A 25,645-nucleotide genomic window follows, 5' to 3' on the forward strand; every position below is an offset into this window, starting at 1 on the left:
CCAGTTTGAATTCACTCGCAATCTGTGAAACTCGTGCTCTCTCTGCAACCACGCGTCTCATTACAGTGACGTCATGCGCAGCGCCCGTCTTATGACAAACGTCACACTTTAATTATTATAGTTAAATTAATTGTTTTAATGTTCAAGATACAGCAGAACGACTTTGGCAACACATCTTGTTACTTGTTTAAACATTTTGAGTAAGAATATAATTATTATAAATTATATTAATTTTTCTGATCAGCTCAATTTTGACCTGGGTTACACCCTCCCCTCTTAAGTCTATGCAAGTCCGTTTGCATGGCTGTTACCTAAGGTATTAGGGATTAGAGTGTCTAATTGATCTAGGTTGTTCTGCAAGTGATTCGACAAAGGCAGTGTTCAAACCCTGAAGGAAGGATTGAATTATGGATATCATTGGGTTTCCCAACTCTGGGTAAGTCAATCTTTTTGACTTCTGCTTCACTCTTTTAGACTTTCTTAGAAGACTTTCATCTTCACTTTCATCTTGATCTGTTTCTTCCTCAGGTTCATCAGATTCAGCTGACTCCTGCCTGTTTTTTTTTCAACGGAACATCAGGTACGGTTTCCTCAATTTGCACTGAAGGCGTTTTATTGTCTGTTCCCTTTTTCTTTCCACCAGGTACATCCACTGTCTGCTATTCTACTTGAGGTGAGTTGTTTCTTTCTTTCAGGGTTTCCCTTACAGGTTCTGCATGACCAGATGAAGATTCCGCTTCAGGTAAGTACTGTGTATCAGTTGAGTTTTCGGTACCAAGTAAGTATTCCGCTTCAGGCGAAATCATCTCTGAATCATCAATTGGGATTGATGGTATGTCAGATGAGATTTTGTTTGCTGGATTAGAGTTAAAAGGAACCTCTACAGGCTTCCTTATGACATGGTATTCCCAGATGAACCTTTCTGAGGTAATAGCTGGCACTTCAGAGATCTGGTGTACATAGTCATCCTCATCCAAACTTTGATAGTTCTCAGGACATTCCTCAGCTTCCTCATCTCTGCTTTGTCTGGTTGCCTGTTTTTTCGGAGGTTTCGTCAAATCAACTTCATCCTCAGCAAGTGAAGACAAAAACATACAAGGTAGTAATAAGTCTCTATGCAGTGTTCGTAAGGGACCTTCTTGTCTCTCAGGTTTCACCGTGTAGACAGGTAGTTCGCCAGCACGTCCCACTACAACGTGTACCACAGGATCCCACCTGTCGGCCAGTTTATGTTTCCCACTTATCCTAACGTTTCTGACCAGCACACGGTCACCTTCCTCAAGAGACGACTCTGTCACTCTGCGGTCGAAACGGACTTTGTTCCTTTCTGCACTTTTGGCTGCATTCTTCTGAGCTAGCTTGTAGCTTTCCTGAAGGTGAGTTTTCAAAGACTGCACTTCACTGAGGTGTTATAAACCAAGTCTACTGGCAATCTTGGTTGCCGCCCGAACATAAGTTTGTACGGTGTGAATCCTGTAGTCTCGTGTTTTGTACAATTATAAGCATGTACCAGTGGTTTCACAAAGTCTTTCCAATGTGTTTTCTCTTTAGCTTTCAAAGTACCAAGCATTCCTAACAGTGTGCGGTTGAAACGCTCGACCGGGTTTCTTCTAGGATGGTAAGGTGTAGTTCTGACCTTTTTGATGCCAGCGATTTCACAGAGTTCTTTTATTGTCCTGGACTCAAAATCAGGTCCTTGGTCACTGTGGAGCTTTTCAGGCACACCATAATGAACAATACAATTCTCCCACAGACTCTTAGCGACTGTTCTGGCTTTTTGGTTTGGGGTGGGAACTTCGACCGCATACTTGGTGAAGAAGTCTGTTATCACCAAGATATCTTTGGTGTTGCTACGGTTGGGTTCCAATGACAAAAAGTCCATCCACACCAACTCTAGTGGTCGGGTGACTTGGATGTTCACTAAAGGTGCTGCTCTCTCTGGCAAGGTCTTTCTACACACACAGCGGCTGCAGGTTTTGACTTTGTTTTCAACATCAGTAGCCATCCTGGGCCAATAGAATCGGGAACGGATGAGATCAAGAGTCCGTTCTATTCCCATGTGACCAATGTCGTCATGCAGACTCTCCCATGGCCTCCTTGGTAAGTTGTGCAGTCTCCAACAGTTCTTTTGCGATAGAGAACACCATCCCTTATCTCAAGTTTTCTCCATTCTCTTAACAGGAAAGGAAGTTCTGGAAGCTCGCGTCTCCTGATTCTAATTGAAGAATCACTTCTCGCAAAGCTGGGTCATTTCTCTATTTTTCTTTTAACTCCTGTTCTGACATACAGGGAACAACTGAAGATCCTTCCATCTGCTCATAACCTTCTGGAATTGCTTCCGGGCACATAGAGAGTGACTCAACAAAAGTGATGCAACTGTTGTCACCAGCTTGACATAACGAATGTTTGTCACAGATGGCTTGTATTATGTCAAGGGGAACAAGGCTGGAATTGGCTACTTCAGGTGAGTGATACAAGGTAAACTGACGTATTCTATCTTGTTCTTTCTGAGATGTTAAATCATTCACCAGATCACCATGAGGCCGTCTTGAGAGTGCATCTGCATCAAGATTGCTCTTCCCAGGACGATACTGGAGGGTAAAGGAGAAAGTGGACAAGGCAGACAACCACCTATAGCTAGTTGCATCCAACTTCGCTGAAGTTAAAACATAAGTGAGGGGGTTGCTGTCCGTGATCACCTTGAAACTACTCCCATACAGATAGTCGCAAAACTTCTAGGTAACTGGCCACTTCAGAGCTAGGAACTCCAGCTTGTAGGCAGGTTACCGGGCCTCGCTCTTTGACAATCCTCGACTGGCATATGCAATTACTCGTAGCACTCCCTCTTGCTCTTGATAGAGCGCTGCACCTAGTCCGGTAGTGCTCGCATCTGTATGTAACACATACGACAACCTAGGGTCGGCAAATCCTAACACTGGTGCTTCGGTGAGTCTTGCAATGAGTGTTTCGAATGCTTGCTGACAGTCAGTTTTCCATCGCCCTCCAAAAGGTACTTTGGGATCAAGGTAGGTTTTCTCCTTGCCTTTCATCTTGCAACTCTTTTGAAGAGGAGGATATCCTACGGTTAGTTCATTCAATGGTTTCACTATCTTCGCATAGTCCTTAATAAATCGTCAGTAATAACCCGGAGAAACCCAGAAAGGAACGCAACTCTTTCAGGTTCCTTGGACTTGGCCAGGTTTTAATGGCTTCTATCTTTTGGGGATCAGTCTCCACACCATTTTCTGAGACAATGTGACTGAGATATTTCACTGACGTCTGGAAAAACTTGCATTTCTCCAATGAAAGCTTTAAACCATAGTCTTTCAAGCGTCCCAAAACATGAAAAAGACGTCTCTCATGCTCTTTTAAAGTATCTGAGAAGACTATTAAATCGTCTAAGAACACCAATACTTCTGAAAGGTTGATGTCACCCATGCACTTTTCCATCAGCCTTTGGAATGTGCTGGGAGCATTAGTGATGCCCTGAGGCATCCTATTAAACTCCCAAAAGCCCAATGGGCATACGATGGCAGTTTTGGGTCTTTCTCTTCTACTTCGATCTGGTAATACCCAGATTTGAGATCGAGCACTGAGAACCACTTTGAACCTCGAAGTGCTGAAAATGTTTCCTCCAAGTTGGGTAAGGCATATGCATCCTTGATGGTCTGAATGTTCAACTTGCAGTAATCAATGCAAAGTCTTACATCCCCATTCTTCTTCCTAACTACCACGATAGGAGAAGAGAAAGAGGATTCTGACTCACGAATGATACCCGCTTCAAGCAATTCTTCTAGGTGTCGACGGACAGCTTCAAGATCGTTAGGATGAATTGGTCTTGCTTTATGCTTGAAAGGAGTTTCGGTGTGTAACTTGATATTGTGCTTCACTTTTTCTGTTTGGCCTACATCCATGTCATGTGACGCAAAGATTTCGGGCATGGTGCGCAGTTTCTCAGTGATCCTCTTTCTCCATTCCTCTGGCAGACAGGAATCACCAAAGTCAAAGCAGAGTTCTTTGTCAGATTTTTCAGGGCCACTTGACACTGAACAATCAGATTGAACGTTGTGTGACATTACTTTTTGCAAAGCATGTATGTCTGCAATCACGCTCTTGCCAGGGATGATAATATCATGTTCTGTTTCGTTCTTTAACACCACTGGAACCTTGCGTGATGGATGCTGAGGTAAGTTTAGCAAGCTGGCAACTAGCAATCCTCCAGGAAAGGGTGAACATGAAGGAGGCTCCATCACAGCCCATTTTTCTGCTACTTGTCCTTTAACACTCACCACTCCTTCCAGGGTGATATTTTGACCTGCAGGCACAACAGTAGGAGTAACATCAGGGAGCCTAACAATTCCTATGCCACTGTTTACTTTCTGCAGGCGTCTGTGTTCAATGGTCTAAATCACGGCTCTGTAGCCAAATGGAACAGCTTGACAAACTGAATCGTTGGTTTCAAGGTACTTGTCATATGCAAGATCCAATGTGTTCATCTCTATTAATACCTTTGGCTGGGCAGTGCCACCAGTTTCTGGAATCACCAAAGCAAGAGTTGATACTTCAACATCATATCCAAGAAAGTCTCTGGGGAATGAAATCTTTACTTCAACAAACCCCAGGTAGGGTACTGCTTGACCATTGGCTGCTTCTATTTCCAGCAGGTCACCTAGGGAAGTAATGCTTAGTCCAGGCAAATTCTGCTCATAAAACGAATGGGAAATGGTGGTCACTTGTGACCCTGTGTCAAGTAGACAAGAACGAGGGTTTCCCTCAATGTTCACCTGAGCAGTGCATTTTGTACCAATTAATCCTTTGGGTAGGCCAACTGGACGCCATTTTCCATGAGAGTTCAGTTTGCTTATATTCGCTGACTTCTTGAGACTAGTTTGGATCATTTTCGCAGATTGAAGCAACATGCCCATCCTCACCACATTGAAAACAGTAGCCTGGCCTGGGCCGGTGATGCGGCTTGTGGTCAGCTGTAGGAGTGTTCTCTCTGGGAATGTGTATGCTTGTCTGCTTCACTTTGCCTGGATTGTTCTTTGGATCTGAGTTCTTTTGGACGCTTAGCTTTGTCATCTGACTCTGGAGCTCTGTGACTTGGTGCTTTAGCTCAAGAACAGCATCGGTAGAAGGCAACACACTTCTTCCAGTCGGTTTACTCTTTTGCTTGGCAAGCTGACTCTGGAGCTTGGCAACTTGTCTTTTTAATTCAGCGACCTCAGTTCCTTCTGACATTTAGTTTAGACCTAAGTCAAGAGGATTAACAGTGACAATATGGGAGTTGGCTCTTTGCCTCTGTGCGCCTAGGTGCTGTCTCATGCGGCTTTCTTTGGAAAAGTGTTTGTTCTCCTCACTGCGCAACTGTAAGAGTAGCTCAGGGAATGGGGGTGGTCGGTTTCTTTTATGCTCAAGCTGAAGGTTTGCTATTAGTGTGTCGTCCCAACAATCCCGACAGAATTGTTTCAGAAGTTGTCGGTCAGCTTCATCAGCAGGAATACCGCCTCTTTTCATCACTTTGAGAAGGTTAGTGTGCAATCGTTGTTTGTACAAGGAAGGCTTTTCACCTGCGTTTTGTAGCGTATTCAGAAACTTTGCGAAAAGGTCATCCCCATCCTCTACGGTATCGAAAGCGGAGTCCAAGATATCAAGGTAAGCAACAGGTAAGGCTCTTGGACCTAACTGCTTGACAATTTCAGATGATGGCGGTAGTAGGCTGTCTACGATCCTCCTAGACCGATGTAAGTCAGAGAGTGAAGGGTCTTGAAGAATTAACTCTACACTGTTCCGCCAGGTGTCATAATCCACTAGACGCCAGTAAGACGAGGAACTTTGCCTGTGAACACTCTTAGCCTGAATGATGCACTACTAGAGGATGAAACTCCATCACTTTTCACAATGTGCTCAACGACCATTCTTTGGACTTCAGGTGGGTTCACATCCTTTGCCTCAAGTGTGGGTGAAAAGCTTTCTGTACCCACTCTGTGAACTTTATCAGAGATTCATCTTCCTTCTGAATTTTCAGTTCCCTTGGGTGGAAAAGGAGTGTCAGATGAAGAATCAGTCGTTTGTGACAACTCAAGATCGTTTGCATAATTCAGATTGTCAGCAGCGGAGGCAGCACTTGAGTAAGGCTGCTCTTTCAAGAGATCGTCAAAAGGTCTGCCACTGAGCTTTGCTATTCTCTTCAGTTCAGCAAAGTAGAGATTTGTTGCATTCTCAGTTACTGCTGACGTATAGACATTTGACAGAAACCTTATGAGGTAATCGACGTTGCGCGGGCTCTTGAAAGTGTAAGGCAACAAGGGTTTAAGAGCCACTAATGCAGAACAACTGCTTTACTCTACTATGATTTCCCTATGATAAGGTGATTTGGGATCATCTATGGAAAGGTGTCTATGGACGTGACCATACTTGTGTAGAAAATCAGTCAGATCTTCATCAAGTTCTGTATTTGTGAGTCCTCTAATTATCACTGAGTTTCCAATTATGACGTTTTCAAGCTCAACTACTTCCATATTGACACTATTTGCACAACTTCAAATCTTAAAGTTATTTTCCTGGTCTCTTGTGTCTTTAAAAAAATTTTTTTAAATACTACAATGCCCTCCTGGCTGGCTCGCCACTTACTGTAACAGGTAGTGCTATGTATTGCACCGTAGCTACTCCTTCTCTGTGTGTATAATCTGTATTTCAGAATACACACTATGGACTAGAACTCTAGATTCGCTACGGAGGGCAAAATGAGTTAAAACACATTAACACAAAAAAACAGACAGACCAGGAAAATGACTTGTACTAAATTGTTTCTTTTTACTTTGCAGCAAGATTGAAAATGATTGTAATATAAAATGAATCAGCAATACACAATACAATTATATAAACAATGAGATTGTCTTTCTCTTTCCCTTTAAGAAATGTATGGTTTGAGCTCCTTGGTGGTTACTTGATCTAATTATATATATTCGTATTATATTTATTTACTTTGGTATTTAAATCGTGTTTTTGTATATATCAAGTGTTGTGGTAACTGCTGAGAAATACCACTTAGGATGAATTCCACTTGTGACGTCAGATAAGGCACTGATCACTCAATGAATCACAGGATTTCTTGTCTCTTTTTAGGACTTTTCAGCTGGGTGGCTCACCATCTCAGGATCACAGCTTATTTCGCAATCTCAAAAAAACCTGACCTGTTTATACAAACAGCGCCATAACTATCATAAACATCATAGACAATTAGTATGACTTTTAAACTCAATATATATTTAATATATTAACTAAACCAAGTGGAAAATACTATTTGAGCACTTTTGTTACTCAAAGCATAACAAATCATTCACATAAATGATATAAATCTGCTTATTTAGCATTTGTAAGGTCTTCAGCAATACAATACATTCAGTTACATCACATTACACATACCATCTGAACACTAATGCATATAAACCCATATAAAACACTTCATAACGTGAATTAACTCATTAACACTTCATTTCAGATAATTGGATGTTATATTATCATGAAACTTACCAAATCCACGGGATTTCAATAAACAATTAATCAGTCACATCGGATTCTACAGGGCTCGCAATCGGCTATCATCCACTCCAAAATCAATCAATCATCACACTAAAATGGCCCAAATAAGATTAAAATAAGGGTTACAACAACATACAACTTATTATTTATGTATATTAAGCAAGGATGATTGTTATATTTGCCTTTTTAGCCAGTTTGAATTCACTCGCAATCTGTGAAACTCGTGCTCTCTCTGCAACCATGCGTCTCATTACACTGACGTCATGCGCAGCGCCCGTCTTATGACAAGCGTCACGCTTTAATCATTATGGTTAAATTAATTGTTTTAATGTTAAAGATACAGCAGAACGACTTTGGCAACACATCTTGTTACTTGTTTAAACATTTTGAGTTAGAATATAATTATTATAAATTATATTTATTTTTCTGATCAGCTCAATTTTGACCTGGGCTACAACAGTATCAGAAATGTTCCTAAATACATACAACTTCATAAAATTCAGTTCATCTTTAAATTCATCAACTACACCTACAGAATGCTAACAAAAATCATTCAGTGCTCTGCTGTATTTGGGATGTTGTTCTGCTGTTTATGAGCTGTGTTTGTGATGTTGTTGTGTTGTTGTTGTGTGACTCAGTTCCTCTGAAGAGCATCTCGGTGCAGGTTCGGGTTCAGGGTCATGTAGCCACAGTCTCCTCCACTCTGCAGTATGTGAATGAGGAAGAGCGCCCCCTGGAGGCCTTGTTCGTCTTCCCTCTGCCTGCTGATGCTGCTGTCTGCCACTTCAGTGCCAAGATCGGAGAGCAGGAGATTGTGGCAGAGGTGCAGGACAGAGAAAGAGTGAGTCCAATTAGAAATCTGCAGGACATTGATTTGTATATTCATACTACACGTCACCTTTTAATTAAACTGTATCTTGCAGGCGCGGGATCAGTATGATGATGCTGTGAGTTCGGGTCAGCAGGCGTTTCTGTTGGAAGAAAGCGCTGAGAGTCCCGATGTGTTCAGACTGAGTGTGGGGTGTCTGTCGGCGGGTCAGAACGCTGCTGTCACCATCATCTACATCACTGAGCTCGCTGTGCAGGCCGACCACTCGCTGCGCTTCTGTCTGCCGGCTGTACTCAACCCTCGATACACACCAGCAGGTACTGCAGCAGCTCTGACACACACTTTATTAGAGGAGAGAAGCTTATTCTAACACACTCTCTGTGTGTGTGTGTGTGTGTGTGCGTGTCAGGTTCAGGTGCTGGTATCGTCTCAGAGATTTCATCAGGATGTGGAGCTGTTCCCTACACGCTGACTCTCAGTGTCCATGTGAGCTCTCCAAAGCCCATCTCCAAACTAGAGTCCAACTGCTCTCTGGATCCTCTAGTGTTCCTGCAGTCTGATCACACTCAGGCCACGGTACTGTGTGTCTTCATGTGTTTATCTGGATGTGTGAGCAGAGCAGTTTGAAGCATGTGTTGTTTATGTGTGCAGGTGAATCTGAGTCCTGGTCATATGTTTGATAAGGACTTTGAGCTGTTTGTGTTCTATCAGGATACCCATCAGCCCTCTGCTATAGTGGAGGCAGGAGTGACCACTGCCCCGCCAGGTACGACCTGCAGCTCACTGGCGTTATGGGATTGAGAGACCAAGCTGTCACTGACTCTTCATTTCTTTATTTCAGGCTCTCTGATGAGAGACCCAGTGGTCATGATAATTTTGTACCCAGAGTTCCCAGAGGACGTAAAGAAATCACTGGCAACTCGAGGGGAGTTTGTTTTTGTGATTGACAGATCAGGCAGCATGGGCAGCATGATGCATTATGGGAAAAGAGCAAAGATGCGCATTGAAAGTGCAAAAGTAAGATTAAAGATTCACTTACAGGATGTTTTTATGTCCAAATAAAGATTCATAATGGGTGTTGAGTTTGTTTTGGGATTTTATTAAATTGTGAAAAAATTACCAATGACTTGTATACAGTTAGATTTTGGTACATAAACTCATTACACTAGTCTTAAGAACTTAGTCATGTTTTTGTTGTCTTCAATATTCACAATTACATTTTAACGTCAGTTGCAAAAAGGTAGATTTGTCTAATTTGAATCAGAAATATAAGACTGATTACCCCTTCACAGAATTAACATAGTGACTATGTTAATGTTGCTGGGCCCAGAAATGTGTGTTAACAAAGTCCAAAGAGTTCTGTTGAGTTTAAATATCTGTCCATGTCTCTCTTTAGGACACTCTGCTGTTACTGTTGAAGAGTCTGCCCATGGGATGCTACTTCAATATCTATGGATTTGGCTCTCATTTTGAGTCCTTCTTCCCGTTAGTATCTATCATTGACAGATATAAAGTTTTGAAATGTGTCAGTGGAGGTGAGATGTGTTTCTGTGTATCTTTGCAGTCAGAGTGTCGTGTATAATCAGGAAACAATGGATCAGGCTCTGAAGAGAGTGAAGGAAATGAAATCAGACATGGGTGGCACAGAGATTTTACAGCCTTTAAAACACATCTACAGTCAGCGCTCTCACCCTGATCACCCCAGACAGGTACAACACCTCAATGTGCACCTGAATAATTTACTGTGAATAAATACATGATGTACAGTTTGTCTAAACAAGAAGCTAGTGGCAACCTGTGGGCTGTAGTTTGATCATGTCTGATATAAACTATTGCTTTCTCTTCAGCTGTTGGTCTTCACGGATGGAGAGGTGGGAAACACTAAAGAGGTGCTGGACCTGGTGAAAAGTCACGCTCACTCTCACAGGTAAAGCTCTGCTGGGTTTGATCTGTGCATCATTCATATCTTCATCACTAACAGTAACAGAGCTGATCGTGTCTTCAGGTGTTTCTCGTTCGGGATTGGTGAGGGTGCGAGTGCCGCCCTCATCACAGGAATGGCCAGAGAGGGATCTGGTCACGCTCAGTTCATCACAGACACAGACCGCATGCAGCCCAAAGTAAAGCTCTTCACTGGATTTCACAGGCACAGATGTTTCCTGGTCAAATGTCTCAATGGTTTCTCTTTCTCTTCAAACTATATCAGGTGATGCAGTCGCTCAGGTTTGCTCTGCAGCCCGCTGTGGTTAATATCTCTGTGGATTGGACCCTTCCAGATGGTCTTACTGTTGAAACATTGTCTCCTCCCATCAATGTGCTCTTCCAGGGTCAAAGGACACTCATTTATGCCCAACTGAAAGGAGAGGTGAGATGGTTTTACATGTATTTCTATAATTACAATTAGACCAGTGTCTCACATTTATTAAGCTTGTGAAAATCTGTCTTTTCTCTCTCTTACAGAGTTCAGGAGGCTCTGAGGGAACAGTGACAGTCAAATACAGTCTTAAAGATCAACCAGTAACAAACCAGCTCCACTTCTGCCTCAAACCCACTGAGGAAACTGGGTAACACACATAGAAACATCCTGAATTGGAGTGACACAGAGTGTTTTCTTTTCTAATCCAACACATTTGCTCCATGTTTCTGCAGGCTGTCCATCCACCGGCTGGCGGCTCGGACCCTGATCCGTTCTCTGGAGCAGGAGGAGAGGTCAGGTGCTGCAGATGTTGAGGGCATCAGGAGCAGGATGGTGGAGCTCAGTGTTCAGGCAGGAGTGAGCAGTGTTCATACAGCCTTCATTGCTGTTAATAAAGACAGCAGACAGACTGTGAAAGGACCCCTGAATCGGAGAAGAGTTTTAGCATACGGTTAGTGCAACGATTGTGTATTTATTTGTGTTTGCTTGACTGCAAGGATTTCAAATACTATTTCTCATCACTTCACATCAGAACAGCCAGCATTGTAGTCTTCTCCTAGGTTCAGGAAAGAGTCCTGCATAAAGTGCTCTGCACACATCTGAATATTTGGGTTGAACTGTTCTGGAGCAGTGTTGTAAATACAACTTAACCCCTGATTTCTAGATGGAACCTCTTTTGGAATGCTAAACAAAGTATATTTCCCTTTCGCAATGAAACCCACAGCATCTTCACAACATGGCGCCGGTGGCGGCAGCTACAATAAAGCTACGCCTTCTCTCTTTGCGTGAACATTTGGGTGGCATTATGCAAATGTTTATGTTTAAAAGAGCCATTTTAGGGGGTTGTGGATGAGTCTCAACTTTTATAAAAATTATCTATTTAGGTTTGAGACTCTAGTATTTGCAGGTTATCTATTCACGAACAGCTTGTAACACTCCAAAGAGGAAGGAAAACATGTGACCCCTTTAAGATGTGAAGTGTACATTTAGGAAGGATGTGGTAAGTTGTTCTTATTCATGTGTATGAGTTTGTAGTGCCTGTGAGAATGTGTTTGTGGTGTTTGCTAAGACCAGGGGTGCAAACTGGTCACCTTTTGGTGAAAAATGCCCCAAATAACATTCTCTGGACAAGACTGAATGATAAAAGCAGGTATATTGTATTTTTTAAGTGAATATAATTCATTTGTGATTATTGACAAACATATATTTTTTTAAACCAATCGTAAATATCTTTAATTAGTTTTATTCAAATTTTTAACTCAGATCTTGTTTCTGTCAGGAAAATATCCAAAAAGCTTGCATGAGGTTAACAAACAAACAAACAAACAATCAGTTAAACCACACTTTCTGAGAGCACAGAACACAGGAAGTGCTCTTGTGTTTAAAGGGGGGGTGAAATGCTATTTCATGCATACTGAATTTTTTACACTTTTAAAGAGTTGGATTCCCATGCTAAACATGGACAAAGTTTCAAAAATTAAGTTGTACGTTTGAAGGAGTATTTCTGTTCCAAAAATACTCCTTCAGGTTTGTCGCAAGTTTCGGAAAGTTTTTTTCGAGTATGGCTCTGTGTGACGTTAGATGGAGCGGAATTTCCTTATATGGGTCCTGAGGCACTTCTGCCGGAAGAGCGCGCGCTCCCGTATAGCAGAGCAGAGAGAGGCTGTGCACAGACAATCACTGATCAGAGCGAGAGCGTCGCGAAATGTCACAAAAGGAGTGTGTTTTTGGTTGCCAGGGCAAGACAACCCTGCACAGATTACCAAAAGAGAAACAGCATTAAGGGACCAGTGGATGGAGTTTATTTTTACAGAGCATCAACGGAGTTGTGCAAGTGTTTGTGTTTGTTCCCTGCATTTCGAAGATGCTTGTTTTACAAACAAGGCCCAGGTTGATGCTGGATTTGCACATCGTTTATTTCTTAAGGATAATGCAATCCGAACGAAAAAGGGTCATGATCGTGTGTTGGAACCGCAGGCGGTGAGTAAAACGGCTTCAAATATCTCTGTGTTGTTAACTTAGCTATCAGCGCGTAAGCACATCAAGTAAACAACATGCGATGTTGTCATCAAACTGCACTTTCCACATGTACAGCTTAAAAAAAAAAAAAAAAAAAGACGACAAAGTGGAACTTAGTCATTTTCCAAAACCGCTAAGCAAATATATACAGTTTCTGTACATACCACATAGAGAAGCCTTTGCTGATGCTGCTCTTGTTAAATTTCAGCCTCTGGATCTGTGTCACAGCTTCCAGACGCCTCAACACAAAATCCTACTAGCGCTCGTGATTCTTTAGCTCCGCCCACACGTCACGCCTCTAGGCGCTCGTGTTTTTCCGGGAAAAATCGGTACAGACTATCTTTCTCTTATAAATATAATAAAAATAAAGACTTTTTGGAGTTATGAAGGATGCAGTACTACTCTATAGGTACTCAAGATTAACAGGATATTGAGTGAAAACGAGCATTTCACCCCCCCTTTAAAGACAGCTAAAGAGACCTCAATAGAATGAAACAGTAAGTAGTGGTCTTGAGTTAAATTTTTCAGGTGAAATGCATTTAAAGAGGTGGTTGATTGTGGTTTTACTTTTTTAAACTTCAGGTAGTGTGTAATGTTGCTGTTAGAGTATAAACAACAACTGCAAAGTTATGATGCTCAGAGTTCATTTGAAGATATTCAGAGTTCAAAGGGAGATATTTTCTTTTTTTGAATCACTGTTTAAGGGCTACAATAAAAAGCTTGCAGGGACTAAAACAAGCTTGTTTCCATGTTTGTGACATCACTGACCCCTGATGTTTATGGTGCATTCAGGTCATGTTGGATACATTGTATTTACACATTAAACGCACATGAACGCCACCACAAAGTCGTAATTACTAGTAGGAAACTCTGAATTTTCTCTAAGCTCAGATTTTCTGAGTTGTGGGGCGTCAATGAGAAACATGACAGAATAGCCATCTTGTGCAGACAAAACTGAGTTGAACACAACCGATTTCGTAATTACGACTTGTCAACTTGTAAGTGCGAACTTCCCAGGAGGACTTCCCTTCCCCCGGGAACATGCAACTACATGCAACAGACAACGTGAACTAGGTGAATTATAACACACCATTTGACCAATCTTAGCCCAGTTGTGTATTTCTGAGGCAGGGCTTCAGAGAACCAGGAACTCAGATGGCAGAGTTCATCAAGGAGAGATGAATCTTGTGTTCAGGGTGAGGAGGGGTCCTTGAGAATGCTGCGAGCTTGACGTAGACAGATTTTCCTATGGATGTCCTAAAAAGCAAGGAATCGGTGTCCCTGTGATGCGTTGGGCAGTTTTCAACACCCTCTGCAGTGTTTTGTGGTCAGCCACTGAGCAGTTCCCATACCAGACTGTGATGCAATTGGTCAGGATGCTCTCGATCGCACACCGGTAGAAGTTCACCACGATGGATGAAGACAGCTGGTTCTTCTTCAGTGTCCTGACTCCTGAGGAAGAAGAGGCGATGGTGAGCCTTCTAGACCAGGCTGGAGGTGTTTGTAGTCCAGGACAGGTCCTCCGAGATGGTGGTTCCCAGGAACTTGAAGCTGGAGACACGTTCAACAACCAACCCGGTTAATGTGGATGGGCTTCCTTTCTTCTTCCTGAAGTCCACAATGAGCTCCTTTGTATTGCTGGTGTTAAGGAGCAGGTTATTGTATAACACCATGTGGACAGGTGCCGTACCTTCTTCCTATAGGCAGTCTCATCATTGTCACTGATGAGGCCAATCACCGTGGTGTTAACTGCAAACTTAAAGGGAGTAAAGGAATGGGCTCAGCTCACAGCCCTGTGGTACGCCAGTGTTAAGTGTGATGGTGGTGGAGCAGGTGTGGCCTGTCCGAACATGTTGGGGTGTGTTGGTCAGAAAGTCCATTATCCAGTTGCAGAGGGAGGTGTTAATGTCCAGGTCTCCAAGTTTTGTGGTCAGCTTGGAGGGAATGATGGTGTTAAATGCTGTACTGAAGTCAACAAACAACATCTTAACATACGTGTTGTTATTGTCCAGGTGTGTGAGTGCAGCACTGTGCATACTGCATTCTCTGTGCTCCTATTCCAGGATAGGCAAATTGGTGTGGGTCCAGTGTGGGTGGGAGGCAGTCTTTGTGTGAGTGGTATGGGGTGGTAGTCATTTAAGCACATTGGGGAGGAGTGTTTCGGCACTGGCACAATGGATGTGGACTTAAAACATATTGGCAAAGTTGCTTGGGTGAGGGACAGGTTGAATGTATCTGTGAAGACCCCTGCAAGCTACTCAGCACATGCCCTAAGCACATGACCTGGAGCATGCATCTGCACCCCATAAATACAATCAAGCCTTTAAAAAAAGCTGATCAACCACCACTTTGACTTAATATAACATCGTAAAACCACAGCACTCATGTTGTAAGACACTGAAAATCTGTGAGACCCCACAGAATAGCCAAAGTCTGCATGTCTGAATTTATTACAATCTAGTCCAATTCCAGAATGGGTAACTCTTATGAGCTGATTCTTCTTTGTGAATCATGCACCTGTCAGTTCAGTTACACTGTGCTGACATAGTTTTGACAGGTAAGTATTTGTCCAGGTCTCTGTAATTTATTTATATTTTAATTAAGCATTTTAAATTAGATTTTTTTTCAAACCAGTTTTTCAAGAAGGTGAGAATTCACATATAATGCATTACCTAATAGATTGATATTTGTGTTACATTACGCTGCCGGAAGGAACACGGAGCCGGAGAATAAACGAAAACTGAACTGAACCCCACAAAACTGAACTGAAAGGACAAGGCTACATGGGATAATTGGGGAAACACAGGTGGATGGAATGACTAAATTAACAGGGACATGGAACACATGGGGAATAAAATAGACACACCTGGGAACTAATCAAACACGGGAGACAGAAACCAGGTCACAGGGGCAAAAACACACTAAATGAGTCCAGGGGTGTAACATTACTCCCCCCTCCCGGTAGGTACGTCCTCGCACCGTAGAAACAGAGGGAGACGTGTGTGGGAACTTGGGAAGTTCTGGTGGAGGACAGACTCCCAGGAGGGGGCCGTGGGCTGCACGGTGGGCTCTGGCTCCATGTGGCTTGATGGTGGCTGGCTGGTCTCTAGGTCAGGAGTGGACCCATTTCTCACCAGAGTCCACTCCACGAATCCGGCGAATTCCTCCTGAGGACCATCTTCGGACGACAAACGCTCTGCACTTGGAGTACAGGCTGGCGTTATAGAAGGTGCAGAGCACGTAGTCCGGGTAGCTGGTGGCATTCGCAAGCAGAAGAAACAGTCTGGTATGGTCCTCAAGAGAACGTCCTTCCTGCTCCAGCAGGAGGAATTCGGGGCGAAGGAGGGGATCCATCAACACAGTTCGGAAAGAAAAGACTGGGAAAAAAATGGAAAACAAAATGGAGGGAAAACATGCAATTTTAAACTTTTTAGGTCGGGTCTTCTGTTACGTTATGCTGCCGGAAGGAACACAGAGCCGGAGAAGAAATGAAATAAGGCTTTATTATACCCAACATGGAACGCAGAGGAAGACACACGTAAGTAGACAGACCCCACAAAACAGAACTGAAAGGACAAGGCTTAAGTACATGGGATAATTGGGGAAACACAGGTGGTTGGAATGACTAAATTAACAGGGACATGGAACACATGGGGAATAAAATAGACACACCTGGGAACTAATCAAACACGGGAGACAGAAACTGGGTCACAGGGGCAAAAACACACTAAATGAGTCCAGGGGTGTAACAATTTGAATTTATTAACAAATAATTATAATTGTAAAAAAGTATGCTTCTTTTAAAAAATGTGTAATTTGCATTCAAAATTCAGATCAAGGCAGAAAATCTGTCAATTATTTTAAACTGTTGCTGCTACAAAAGTGGTGGTTTAAATGCACATTACTGTATATGCACACTGACATTAAGTTTTCTGTGCTTAAAAAAATATCTTACTGCATTTTGTTAAATCTTGTTAAAATATTAGATACATTGCACTCAACATGGAATCTGTGTATGAATTGTTTGTGGGGTTTTTTTCTTTAGGAATTTAGAGTAATCTGAATATTCTGAATGTTTTGCAGATTCTGATGAATTTGATGACATGTGTTATGGTGTCCCGCAGATGGGTAAATGAGCACACGCAATGAAACACATGCACACTGAAGGGCATTGACATTGTGATGTACAACTTCATTTTAACCAGATTCATGTGGGATCTGTTCTTTGTTCATGCGTGTCATAGTCAAACATTGTGTGTCAAGTCGAATCACCTTTATTTTATATAGCGCTTCATAAAATACAGGTTGTTTCAAAGAAGCTTTACAGGGACAAACAGGAAAACACTGATTCAGTGATGCAAACAGATCAATTTTGCTGTAAAGGAGCTTTAAAACAGTGCCTTTGTTCAATGTTCAAAGTCAGTTCAATGTTGATTTAGTTCCGTTCATCAACTGTATAATTTTTATTATTTGGATTAGTAGTGAAAAATGTTCAGATTCTTAAAATCTGAATGTGCATTTATTTTATTTATTTTTTTTGCTGCAGGATGTGATGATGATGTTTATGGTGAACTTGATGAAGAAGTTGAGTTTCTGTCAGCAGGTAAATAAATATACACAATAGACATTTTTGACAGTTCCAAGTTCGAAAAGCAGAATAACTTCTGCTGTAACCTGTGTGAATGGCAATGCCTATAGCACGGGTAGATGAAGAAAAATGTTATTCTGACACATACTTCATGATTTAATCAGTAGCGCTCAAGCCATGCTGATTATGTATGCACAATACTTCATAGTCAGACCAGCTTTTTTTTAAAGAAATACAAGAATATCATTCAAACAACATATCACATTAAAGAGTAATAAAATCGGGCAAGGCTATGAAAAAGTCGTCATCAGAATACTCTATATGCTTTTAGACGTGCAATCTGGGTTTCAAGATGTGACGGGAACACTTTTGTGGGCAATGCGCAGCATACGGTGATATGGAGAGACACAGAGCAACTGTTGACAAAATAATTATTGAATAAAGTCGCTATTTTTGTTTATTCACTTACAAAAAGTGTCCCTATCGCTTCATATAACCCAGATTGCACGTCTGATGGCAGATGTAGTATCCTGACGACTTCAATACCTTTTCTGCACCTTGACACTGTTATTTACTTGGCACTCAACTGGAGAGTCTCAAGCCTCCGGGTTTTCATCCAAAATATCTTAAACCGTGTTCTTTAAGAAGAACAGAGCTTTTAAGTGTTTGGAACGACATGGGGGTAAGTGATTAAATGACAACATTTTCATTTTAGAGTGGAGTATCCCTTTAAAATACAAAATTTTAAAGTGCATGGCCCTGATCTCAAAATGTTAATGCAGTTGTTTAGAACAATCATTAACACACTATAAATATTAGAGTGTCTTATCCTAAACACATTTTTCTTTGAACACAAACCCGGTGGTTAGAAACCTCTGAGTTAATGTGTTAAAAATGAGGAGAATAATTGACATGTTGCCTGTATGCTTACAGTTCTTTTGAGGTTCTGCGAGTAAGAAAAACACAGTCATGTTCCAAAGCGTTTCTTGTTTGCTTATTTATTATCAGCATTTGTTCACTTTTGTTAATTCTTGTAATCTGAATTTTCTGAATGTTTTGCAGATTCTGAAGAATATGATGACATGTGTTATGGTGTCCCGCAGATGGGTAAATGAGCACACGCAATGAAACACACGCACACTGAAGGGCATTGACATTGTAATGTACAACTTCATTTTAACCAGATTCATGTGGGATCTGTTCTTTGTTCACGCGTGTCATAGTCAAACATTGTGTGTCAAGTCATCTTTATTTCATATAGCGCTCCATAAAATACAGGTTGTTTCAAAGAAGCTTTACAGGGACAAACAGGAAAACACTGATTCAGTGATGCAAACAGATCAATTTTGCTGTAAAGGAACTTTAAAACAGTGTCAGTTAATTGTTGATTCAGTTCCGTTCATCAACTATATCATTTGTATTATTTGGATTGGAAGTGAAAAATGCTTAAAAGACTGTTCCAGAGCTTGGGCAAGAAATAAGAAAAAGATCTAACGTCCACAGTTAATTTTGATATTTTAGGTATTATCAACTGACCAGAATTTTGAGACCGCATTAATACGTGAAGGGCTGTAATGCATAAAGTCAAACGTTGCTTTCAAAAATCATTGAAATTCTGAAAATTCATCATAAAATTAATTATTTAAACATGTTGCTGCTACAGTGTTGAGGTTTAAATGCACATTACTGCATAAAAACATTGACTTATTTAGATCTGTCCCTAAAAAATGGTCTGACTGCATTCATTTGATCAATTTAGAAAAAATATGAGATTAATTGCAATCCATGTTGTGTATGTGTATGTATGATTTGTGTTTCATGTTGTTTTCCTTTAGGAATTCGGAGAGGCTTTGCTTGTTTTAAACGTAAGAAAAACAGTCACGTTTGCTTATTTGCAATTCTTTTCTTTTTGGTGTTAACATCTGAAGGTGCATTTTTAAATGTTTTTTCTTTTTTTGAAGCAGAGTCTAATGATGATGTTTATGATGACATTGACATTTATGATGACGGTTTTGATGCACTGGCGGAGGGTAAATAAGCCTACGCAACAAGACACACACATCAAAAGCCCTGTCACATACTTGCATCAGCGTATTCTTCTAGTTGCGAGGTGAAATGGTTTTCAGTACTTTTCTATACTAAGCATATTGTATGTTACTATTATGTATGGGTGTTTAGCTGCTCCTGAATCCCAGAAGGACCTGTTACTGCAGCTGGTTTTTCTCCAGAAAGTGTCCGGCTGCTGGGATCTGGACGCCACACTGGCCGATGTGTTTGGGAAGACGGAGGATGAGCTGACCAATCAGAAGCCAGCACAGGTGAGAGATGTGATGATGTCATAATAAGACAGTGCTGACTGTGTGCAGTGTCCAGTAAGTGATGCAGTGGATGATGGTCTGTACACAGGTGGATGGGTCAGTATGGGCCACTCTCCTGGCTCTGATCTGGTTATACGGCTGTAAAATAGAGCAGCAGGTGGAGTGGCAGTTTGTGGCCATGAAGGCAGCGTCATGGATCGGCTCTCAGAAAGGTGAGATCTCCATTCCAGACCACATTCATTCAGTCAGCGTTCATCAAGAGACGTATGAGCAGATATCTTCAGTTCTTTGACTCACGCTGATGATCTGTGTGTGTGTGTGTTTCAGTGGGTGATCTGTCTCAGTGTGTGTGTGCGGGTAATGTCCTGCTCGGATGTCAGGTGACCAAAGAGACTCTGGGAATCTGAAGACGTCTGTGTTTCTACATCCTGATCCCTCAGAAGACGAAAGAACAGAAACTGTTACATCTACTGTTACTCTGTTACTTGTCTCTGTAAAATTTGGTTAAGTAAAATTTTATTTTGTTCTATTATACACCCAATTCTATATATGTGACCTTCACAGTTTTAATGTTTCCAAGATGTTTGCTGTTATGAAATTTAAAGTCATTTTTTCTAATGACTTTTCTCCTGGTTTTTGTTTGTCTGTCAGTGATTTTCTAAAGCTGTTGATCCTCAATCACTTAATCAGGATACTTTCACACTGCTGTAGAATCAGAAATGTTAAATATGGTTTTCAATATTTAAACGTTTTCCTTGGGAGGAAAACCTTAATGCATAATAGAATACATTGCCGTCTTCAGATTTTGGTAGCCCAAAATGAATATACTAGGCCAACATAATAATAATAATAAAAAATGATGAACCGGATGAACTTTATTGTGGAAAAATCAGCATGATAGGCAGAAACTAGAAGCACATCTGGATGTAACGATAAAATCCATAATACAGATTACACCATGCAATATTCTTACAATTTATTTATATTTATTTATGTTTTACAATGAAAAACATAAATGAAAATGTGTCCTTTTATTATTAGACAAAAGACAAAATGCTGCATATTTCTTTGTGAAATTGAAATGTTAGAAAATAAAAATAATTTGAAATTTTATAACAAATCCTAAGTGAAATTAAAAAAAATCATACAACTAAAAGAAATATATAAATTTAAACGAAACAATTGTCTGCTCTATTTTAAATTTGAATTACTTTCCAAAAAAGATGCTAAATACATATATTAGTAACGCGTTACTGTAACAGCCTTACTTTTGACAGTAACTAATACTGTAACGCATTACTTTTTAAATAAATTAACTCCGTTACCGTTACCATATGGTGCATTGTCCGTTATTTTATTTTTTTTATTATTTAATTTTGACTGAAGTGCAGCATAACCTGTTTGCAGCAGTGATGCATTGTAGGATTGGTGGATGCTAACCACTGTAAATACGAAGACGCACTGTGGGCGTTTCTGTTTATTCAAGTATTGTGCGGCAGTCATGGCAAGTCAAGGTGAGAGCAACACGAGTTTCTCAGAGTGGAAATATGCTCATTATTTCACTTTAGTTGAGCATAAAGACAAAAACATTTTAGTCAAATGTATGTAAGCTGTGTCCTTTTGGTTCGAATGTCATATCTTAGCCCACAAATTTCCAATCCCTGCGCTCAGATTTTGTAAACCATACCCTTGGTTTTTGAATCTGTAATATTCAAATTCATAATCGGCGCGCACACTTTCGCAATCCGTTCCCATAGATTTGTAAACTGTAGCCTATTCGCAGATTCATTCAGCAAGCTCCTACGTGTTAACCTATAGTTTTAATGAATATTATTATGTGGAATGTGATTCTCTGTATGTTTTTCTCATACAGGTGAAACATTGTTGAAAACATGCAGTCTGTCTCTAGAGTCGCCGGATTTCAGTCAGCTCCTTAGCATGATAACATAGATTTAATTTTTAAACAGCATTTATATATATATATATATATATATATATATATATTTATATTTATATATATATATATATATATATATATATATATATATATATATATATATATATATATGTATATATATATATATATTTATATATATATATATATATGTATATATATATGTTTGGGAGTTCGGAACGGGTTTGCGAATAATTTGCATCAGTTTGGGGATCGCGAATCATTTGAGTCAGTTCGGGAGTTTGTAGCGGGTTTGCGAATCATTTGAGCCAGTTCGGGAGTTCGGAGCGGGATCGCGAATCATTTGAATCAGTTCGGGAGTTCGTAGCGGGTTCGCGAATCATTTGAGTCAGTTCGGAGTTCGGAGCAGGTTCGCGAATCATTTGAGTCAGTTCAGGAGTTCGGAGCAGGTTCGCGAATCATTTGAGTCAGTTTTAGGTTTTAGGTTAGGCTATCGATATATCATAGCTGTATATCGATAGCCATTTTTAACTAATTTAGTAGCTAGCTAGTTCTAATTAGGTTTTCCACACATGTTTAGGTGTGATTATGTGAACTCGTATTTTTTGTTGTAATGATGTGCCTTTTAACAGTATCAAGTATATTCAAAAACTAAACAAATCGTGCCTAAAAAGTGCACGCATCTACGCTAATGTAAAGTTACATGATGAAGTCATACTAGTGCGCGTGGCGCGTTTGCATTTTGAGTGCGTTCTTTTACTGCATTATTCGGTGTATTCAAATGCATTTATGAATGCATGTGAAAGATCACAAAATTCAAGATATGGGGGTTAGAAAATGTATATATTTATATCATTTTATGTAGTTAATCAATATCACACGAAGAGTGCCATTTCAGTTTTTCTCCAAAAATCAGCATGATTAAAATGTGATATTAAGCTACTACAAACAATAATTTAATTACAAATACAAAATGTTGCAGAATAATGCAATATATGAATGAATAATAGCCTAAAGAACCTTTGTGCCAAAGGGTTTCTTTCTCGTCATAATATAACCTTTTTAGCATAAATATATAATATAGAGTAAAGAACCCTATGATTCTATATAGAACCCGAATGAACCCTTTTTGTAAGAGTGTTGTTCAGTGTTGGGCAGTAACACATTATTAGTAACGCGTTACTGTAACGCAGTTACTTTTGACAGTAACTAATACTGTAACGCATTGCTTTTTAAATAAATAAATTAACTCCGTTACCATTACCATATGGTGCATTGTCCACTACTTTTTTTTTTTAATTAATGAATTTTGACTGAAGCGCAGCCTAACCTGTTTGCAGCAGCGACGCATTGTAGGATTGGTGGATGCCAGCCACTGTAAACACGAAGACGCACTTTTTCGAAAAAGCCAGACTGGAAAACACAACAGCCCCGGAACATCAGGCTAGCGATTTTGCGAGCCCTGCACCTCAGTTGGTTCCCCACACTGGTTTTGTTAAATTTATAATAAGAAATTATTATTTTAAAAGACTGACTCAAAAGAATCATCTGTTCACGAATCGATCGTGAACTTACATTACCGAGCCAAAGATTATGTGTTATTGAGCATTTCGAATGAATAAATACTTCAAGTTCATCTGTAAAGCACTTAAAACTATCGTTTGACTTTATAAACTTTTATTTCATGCATGGTTCGTATGGATCAGTTAACTGAATGCAAAGTGTGAGTTCTAGGAGAATGCTTGTGTCGTTATGAGCATGTATCGCTCATTAGTTATTAAATGAACAGCTGCTGCATGCAGTTTGTTTGTTTCAACGGAAAATCAGTCGAGTATTGGTTGAAACCCCCAAACTGTTTACTTACATATTAAATTAATAAATGACATCAAACTAAAAGTAAATCACTGGTAATCTAAAATACTTTTCAGATGTAACTCTAATCTGATTACCCCTTATTTAAAAATGTAATTATAACGAAATACAGTTACTCATTTTGTATTTTAAATATGCAACACCGTTAAATGTATTTCGGTACTCCCCAGCCCTGGAAGTATGACCATATTAACCCGGTCCTGTCAATGCTGCACTGGCTCCCTGTATAGATTTTAAATAGGGCCGGGACTTTAACGCGTTAATTGAGATTAATTAATTACACAAAAAATAACACGTTAACTAAGATTAATTAATTACAGAAAAAAAATTCCCGCATTTTTAATAACTTATTTTTCCACCGCGGAACGTTTCTCACTGGATGAGTTTCGGCGGACCGATTATACTGGAGCACCAACTAGCGTTCGCATATCATCCAGGCGGCAAGGAAGTCGACCGGAAGTTGAAGTCGGCCGCGCGCTGCCATCTTTTAGCAAAACTTCACTTGCGTTAGCATTCCCATTGACTCCCATTCATTTTGGCGTCACTTTGACAGCGAATAACTTTACATCTGAGGCATTTAAAGACTCCGTTTGTCCATTATTTATTTTTAAAGATACATGACAATGTATAAAGGGCTCCATTACCTTCTATGTTACATTATGGCCCCGTAGAAACAGTTTTTGTAAAAATAGGCTAATGATTGCGTCATAACCACTCTGCATTACCGTACAGACAGGAGGAGAAGCTCGCAGGTAATTAACTTAATATGGCGTACTGGCGTTACATTTTAAAATACTATACAAAATAATTAATCAGAATACTTACTCCTGCTCACTCACGTCAAAGAACTCCCCGCTCAAGCTCGCCGTCTCTGCAAGATTAACAATGGCAGTTTGCACGCACAGCTACTAGAAGATTACATCTGTCAGACAGGTTGCTGACGTCGTCAATCTTCGTTTGAGTCTGCGTGTCAGAAAACGGAAGTGCTAAAAAACGCTAAAAATGGGCTTCACTTGTCTCAATTGAGTTCCAATGGGGTCGCTGTGTCCATTTCTTTTACTGTCTATGATATCATCGCATCATCGAGTCTCAAGTATCACCTCAACGCAAAACATATAGCAGCTAGCGTGGACTTTACACTTTATTTTGAACTATGTATTATTTTGTTGGTGCAACAGTTTATGTTGGAATCTTTATTGCTTTGGCCAAGGTAGTTGAGAGTTGGACTTAGTATGTTATGGCCTCTGAAGCAACAGAGAGATGTTTTCTAATAGTCAGTGTTTCCAATGTTCTGAATGTAATTGACAGTATTGTGTTTTACTTAAAAAACACTTTACAGAAGGTTTCCAGCACCTATAAGCTTCCTGAATTTCTGAAATGTACTATTTCTAAATTGTTTCTAAATATGCTATTGCTACACTTCATGGCAAAAATTGCACTGGTCTGCTAGACTTGGTTGAACAAAAATAAACAATATTTTGTTGCTTTAGCTTATGTATTCAGTCATTATTCAATGGTATACTATAAATCCATGTGAAAAAAAAATTACTTCTCACTGTTCTGCGATTAATTTCGATTAATTAATTACAAAGCCTCTAATTAATTAGATTATTTTTTTTAATCGAGTCCCGGCCCTAATTTTAAAATCTTGCTTATTACTTATAAAGCCCTGAATGGTTTAACACCTCAGTATTTGAGTGAGCTCCTGTTACATTATAATCCTCCATGTCTGCTGCGTTCTCAAAACTCAGGCAATTTGATAATACCTAGAATATCAAAATCAACTACGGGCGGCAGATCCTTTCCCTATTTGGCGCCTAAACTCTGGAATGACCTACCTAACATTGTTCGGGACACACTCTTGCAGTTTAAATCTAGATTAAAGACCCATCTCTTTAACCTGGCTTACATATAATACACTAATATGCTTCTAATACCCAAATCTGTTAAAGGATTTTTAGGCTGCATTGATTAGGTAAACTGGAACCAGGTACACTTCGCATAACACCCAATGTACTTGCTACATCATTAGAAGAATGGCATCTACGCTAATATTAGTCTGTTTCTCTCTTATTCCGAGGTTACCGTAGCCACCAGATCCAGTCTATATCCAGATCAGAGGGTCACTGCAGTCGCCCGGATC

The 25,645-nt window shown here is 40.2% G+C and overlaps 2 protein-coding genes across 2 annotated transcripts in view; both read left to right on the forward strand.

Annotated features, from left to right (window-relative positions):
- LOC127946846 (von Willebrand factor A domain-containing protein 5A-like) overlaps positions 1–11,738 on the forward strand; it is a 36,924-nt gene extending 25,186 nt beyond the window's left edge. The window contains exons 2-14 of the mRNA XM_052543665.1: positions 8,184–8,386; positions 8,469–8,691; positions 8,784–8,950; positions 9,026–9,140; positions 9,216–9,391; positions 9,771–9,859; positions 9,939–10,083; positions 10,222–10,301; positions 10,380–10,494; positions 10,581–10,739; positions 10,835–10,938; positions 11,024–11,241; positions 11,698–11,738. Coding sequence (XP_052399625.1) covers positions 8,184–8,386; positions 8,469–8,691; positions 8,784–8,950; positions 9,026–9,140; positions 9,216–9,391; positions 9,771–9,859; positions 9,939–10,083; positions 10,222–10,301; positions 10,380–10,494; positions 10,581–10,739; positions 10,835–10,938; positions 11,024–11,241; positions 11,698–11,723 — 1,820 coding nt within the window. The 3' untranslated portion in view covers positions 11,724–11,738. The remainder of the gene's footprint in view (positions 1–8,183; positions 8,387–8,468; positions 8,692–8,783; positions 8,951–9,025; positions 9,141–9,215; positions 9,392–9,770; positions 9,860–9,938; positions 10,084–10,221; positions 10,302–10,379; positions 10,495–10,580; positions 10,740–10,834; positions 10,939–11,023; positions 11,242–11,697) is intronic.
- The window catches only part of LOC127946844 (von Willebrand factor A domain-containing protein 5A), a 70,227-nt gene extending 49,182 nt beyond the window's left edge, over positions 1–21,045 (forward strand). Inside the window, exon 25 of the mRNA XM_052543661.1 lies at positions 20,096–21,045. Within this exon, the coding sequence (XP_052399621.1) occupies positions 20,096–20,122 (27 nt within the window). The 3' untranslated portion in view covers positions 20,123–21,045. The remainder of the gene's footprint in view (positions 1–20,095) is intronic.
- Positions 21,046–25,645: the final 4,600 nt, after the last annotated feature.

Source organism: Carassius gibelio, chromosome A25 (assembly GCF_023724105.1).
Source record: "Carassius gibelio isolate Cgi1373 ecotype wild population from Czech Republic chromosome A25, carGib1.2-hapl.c, whole genome shotgun sequence".
Classification (NCBI taxonomy): Eukaryota; Metazoa; Chordata; class Actinopteri; order Cypriniformes; family Cyprinidae; genus Carassius; species Carassius gibelio.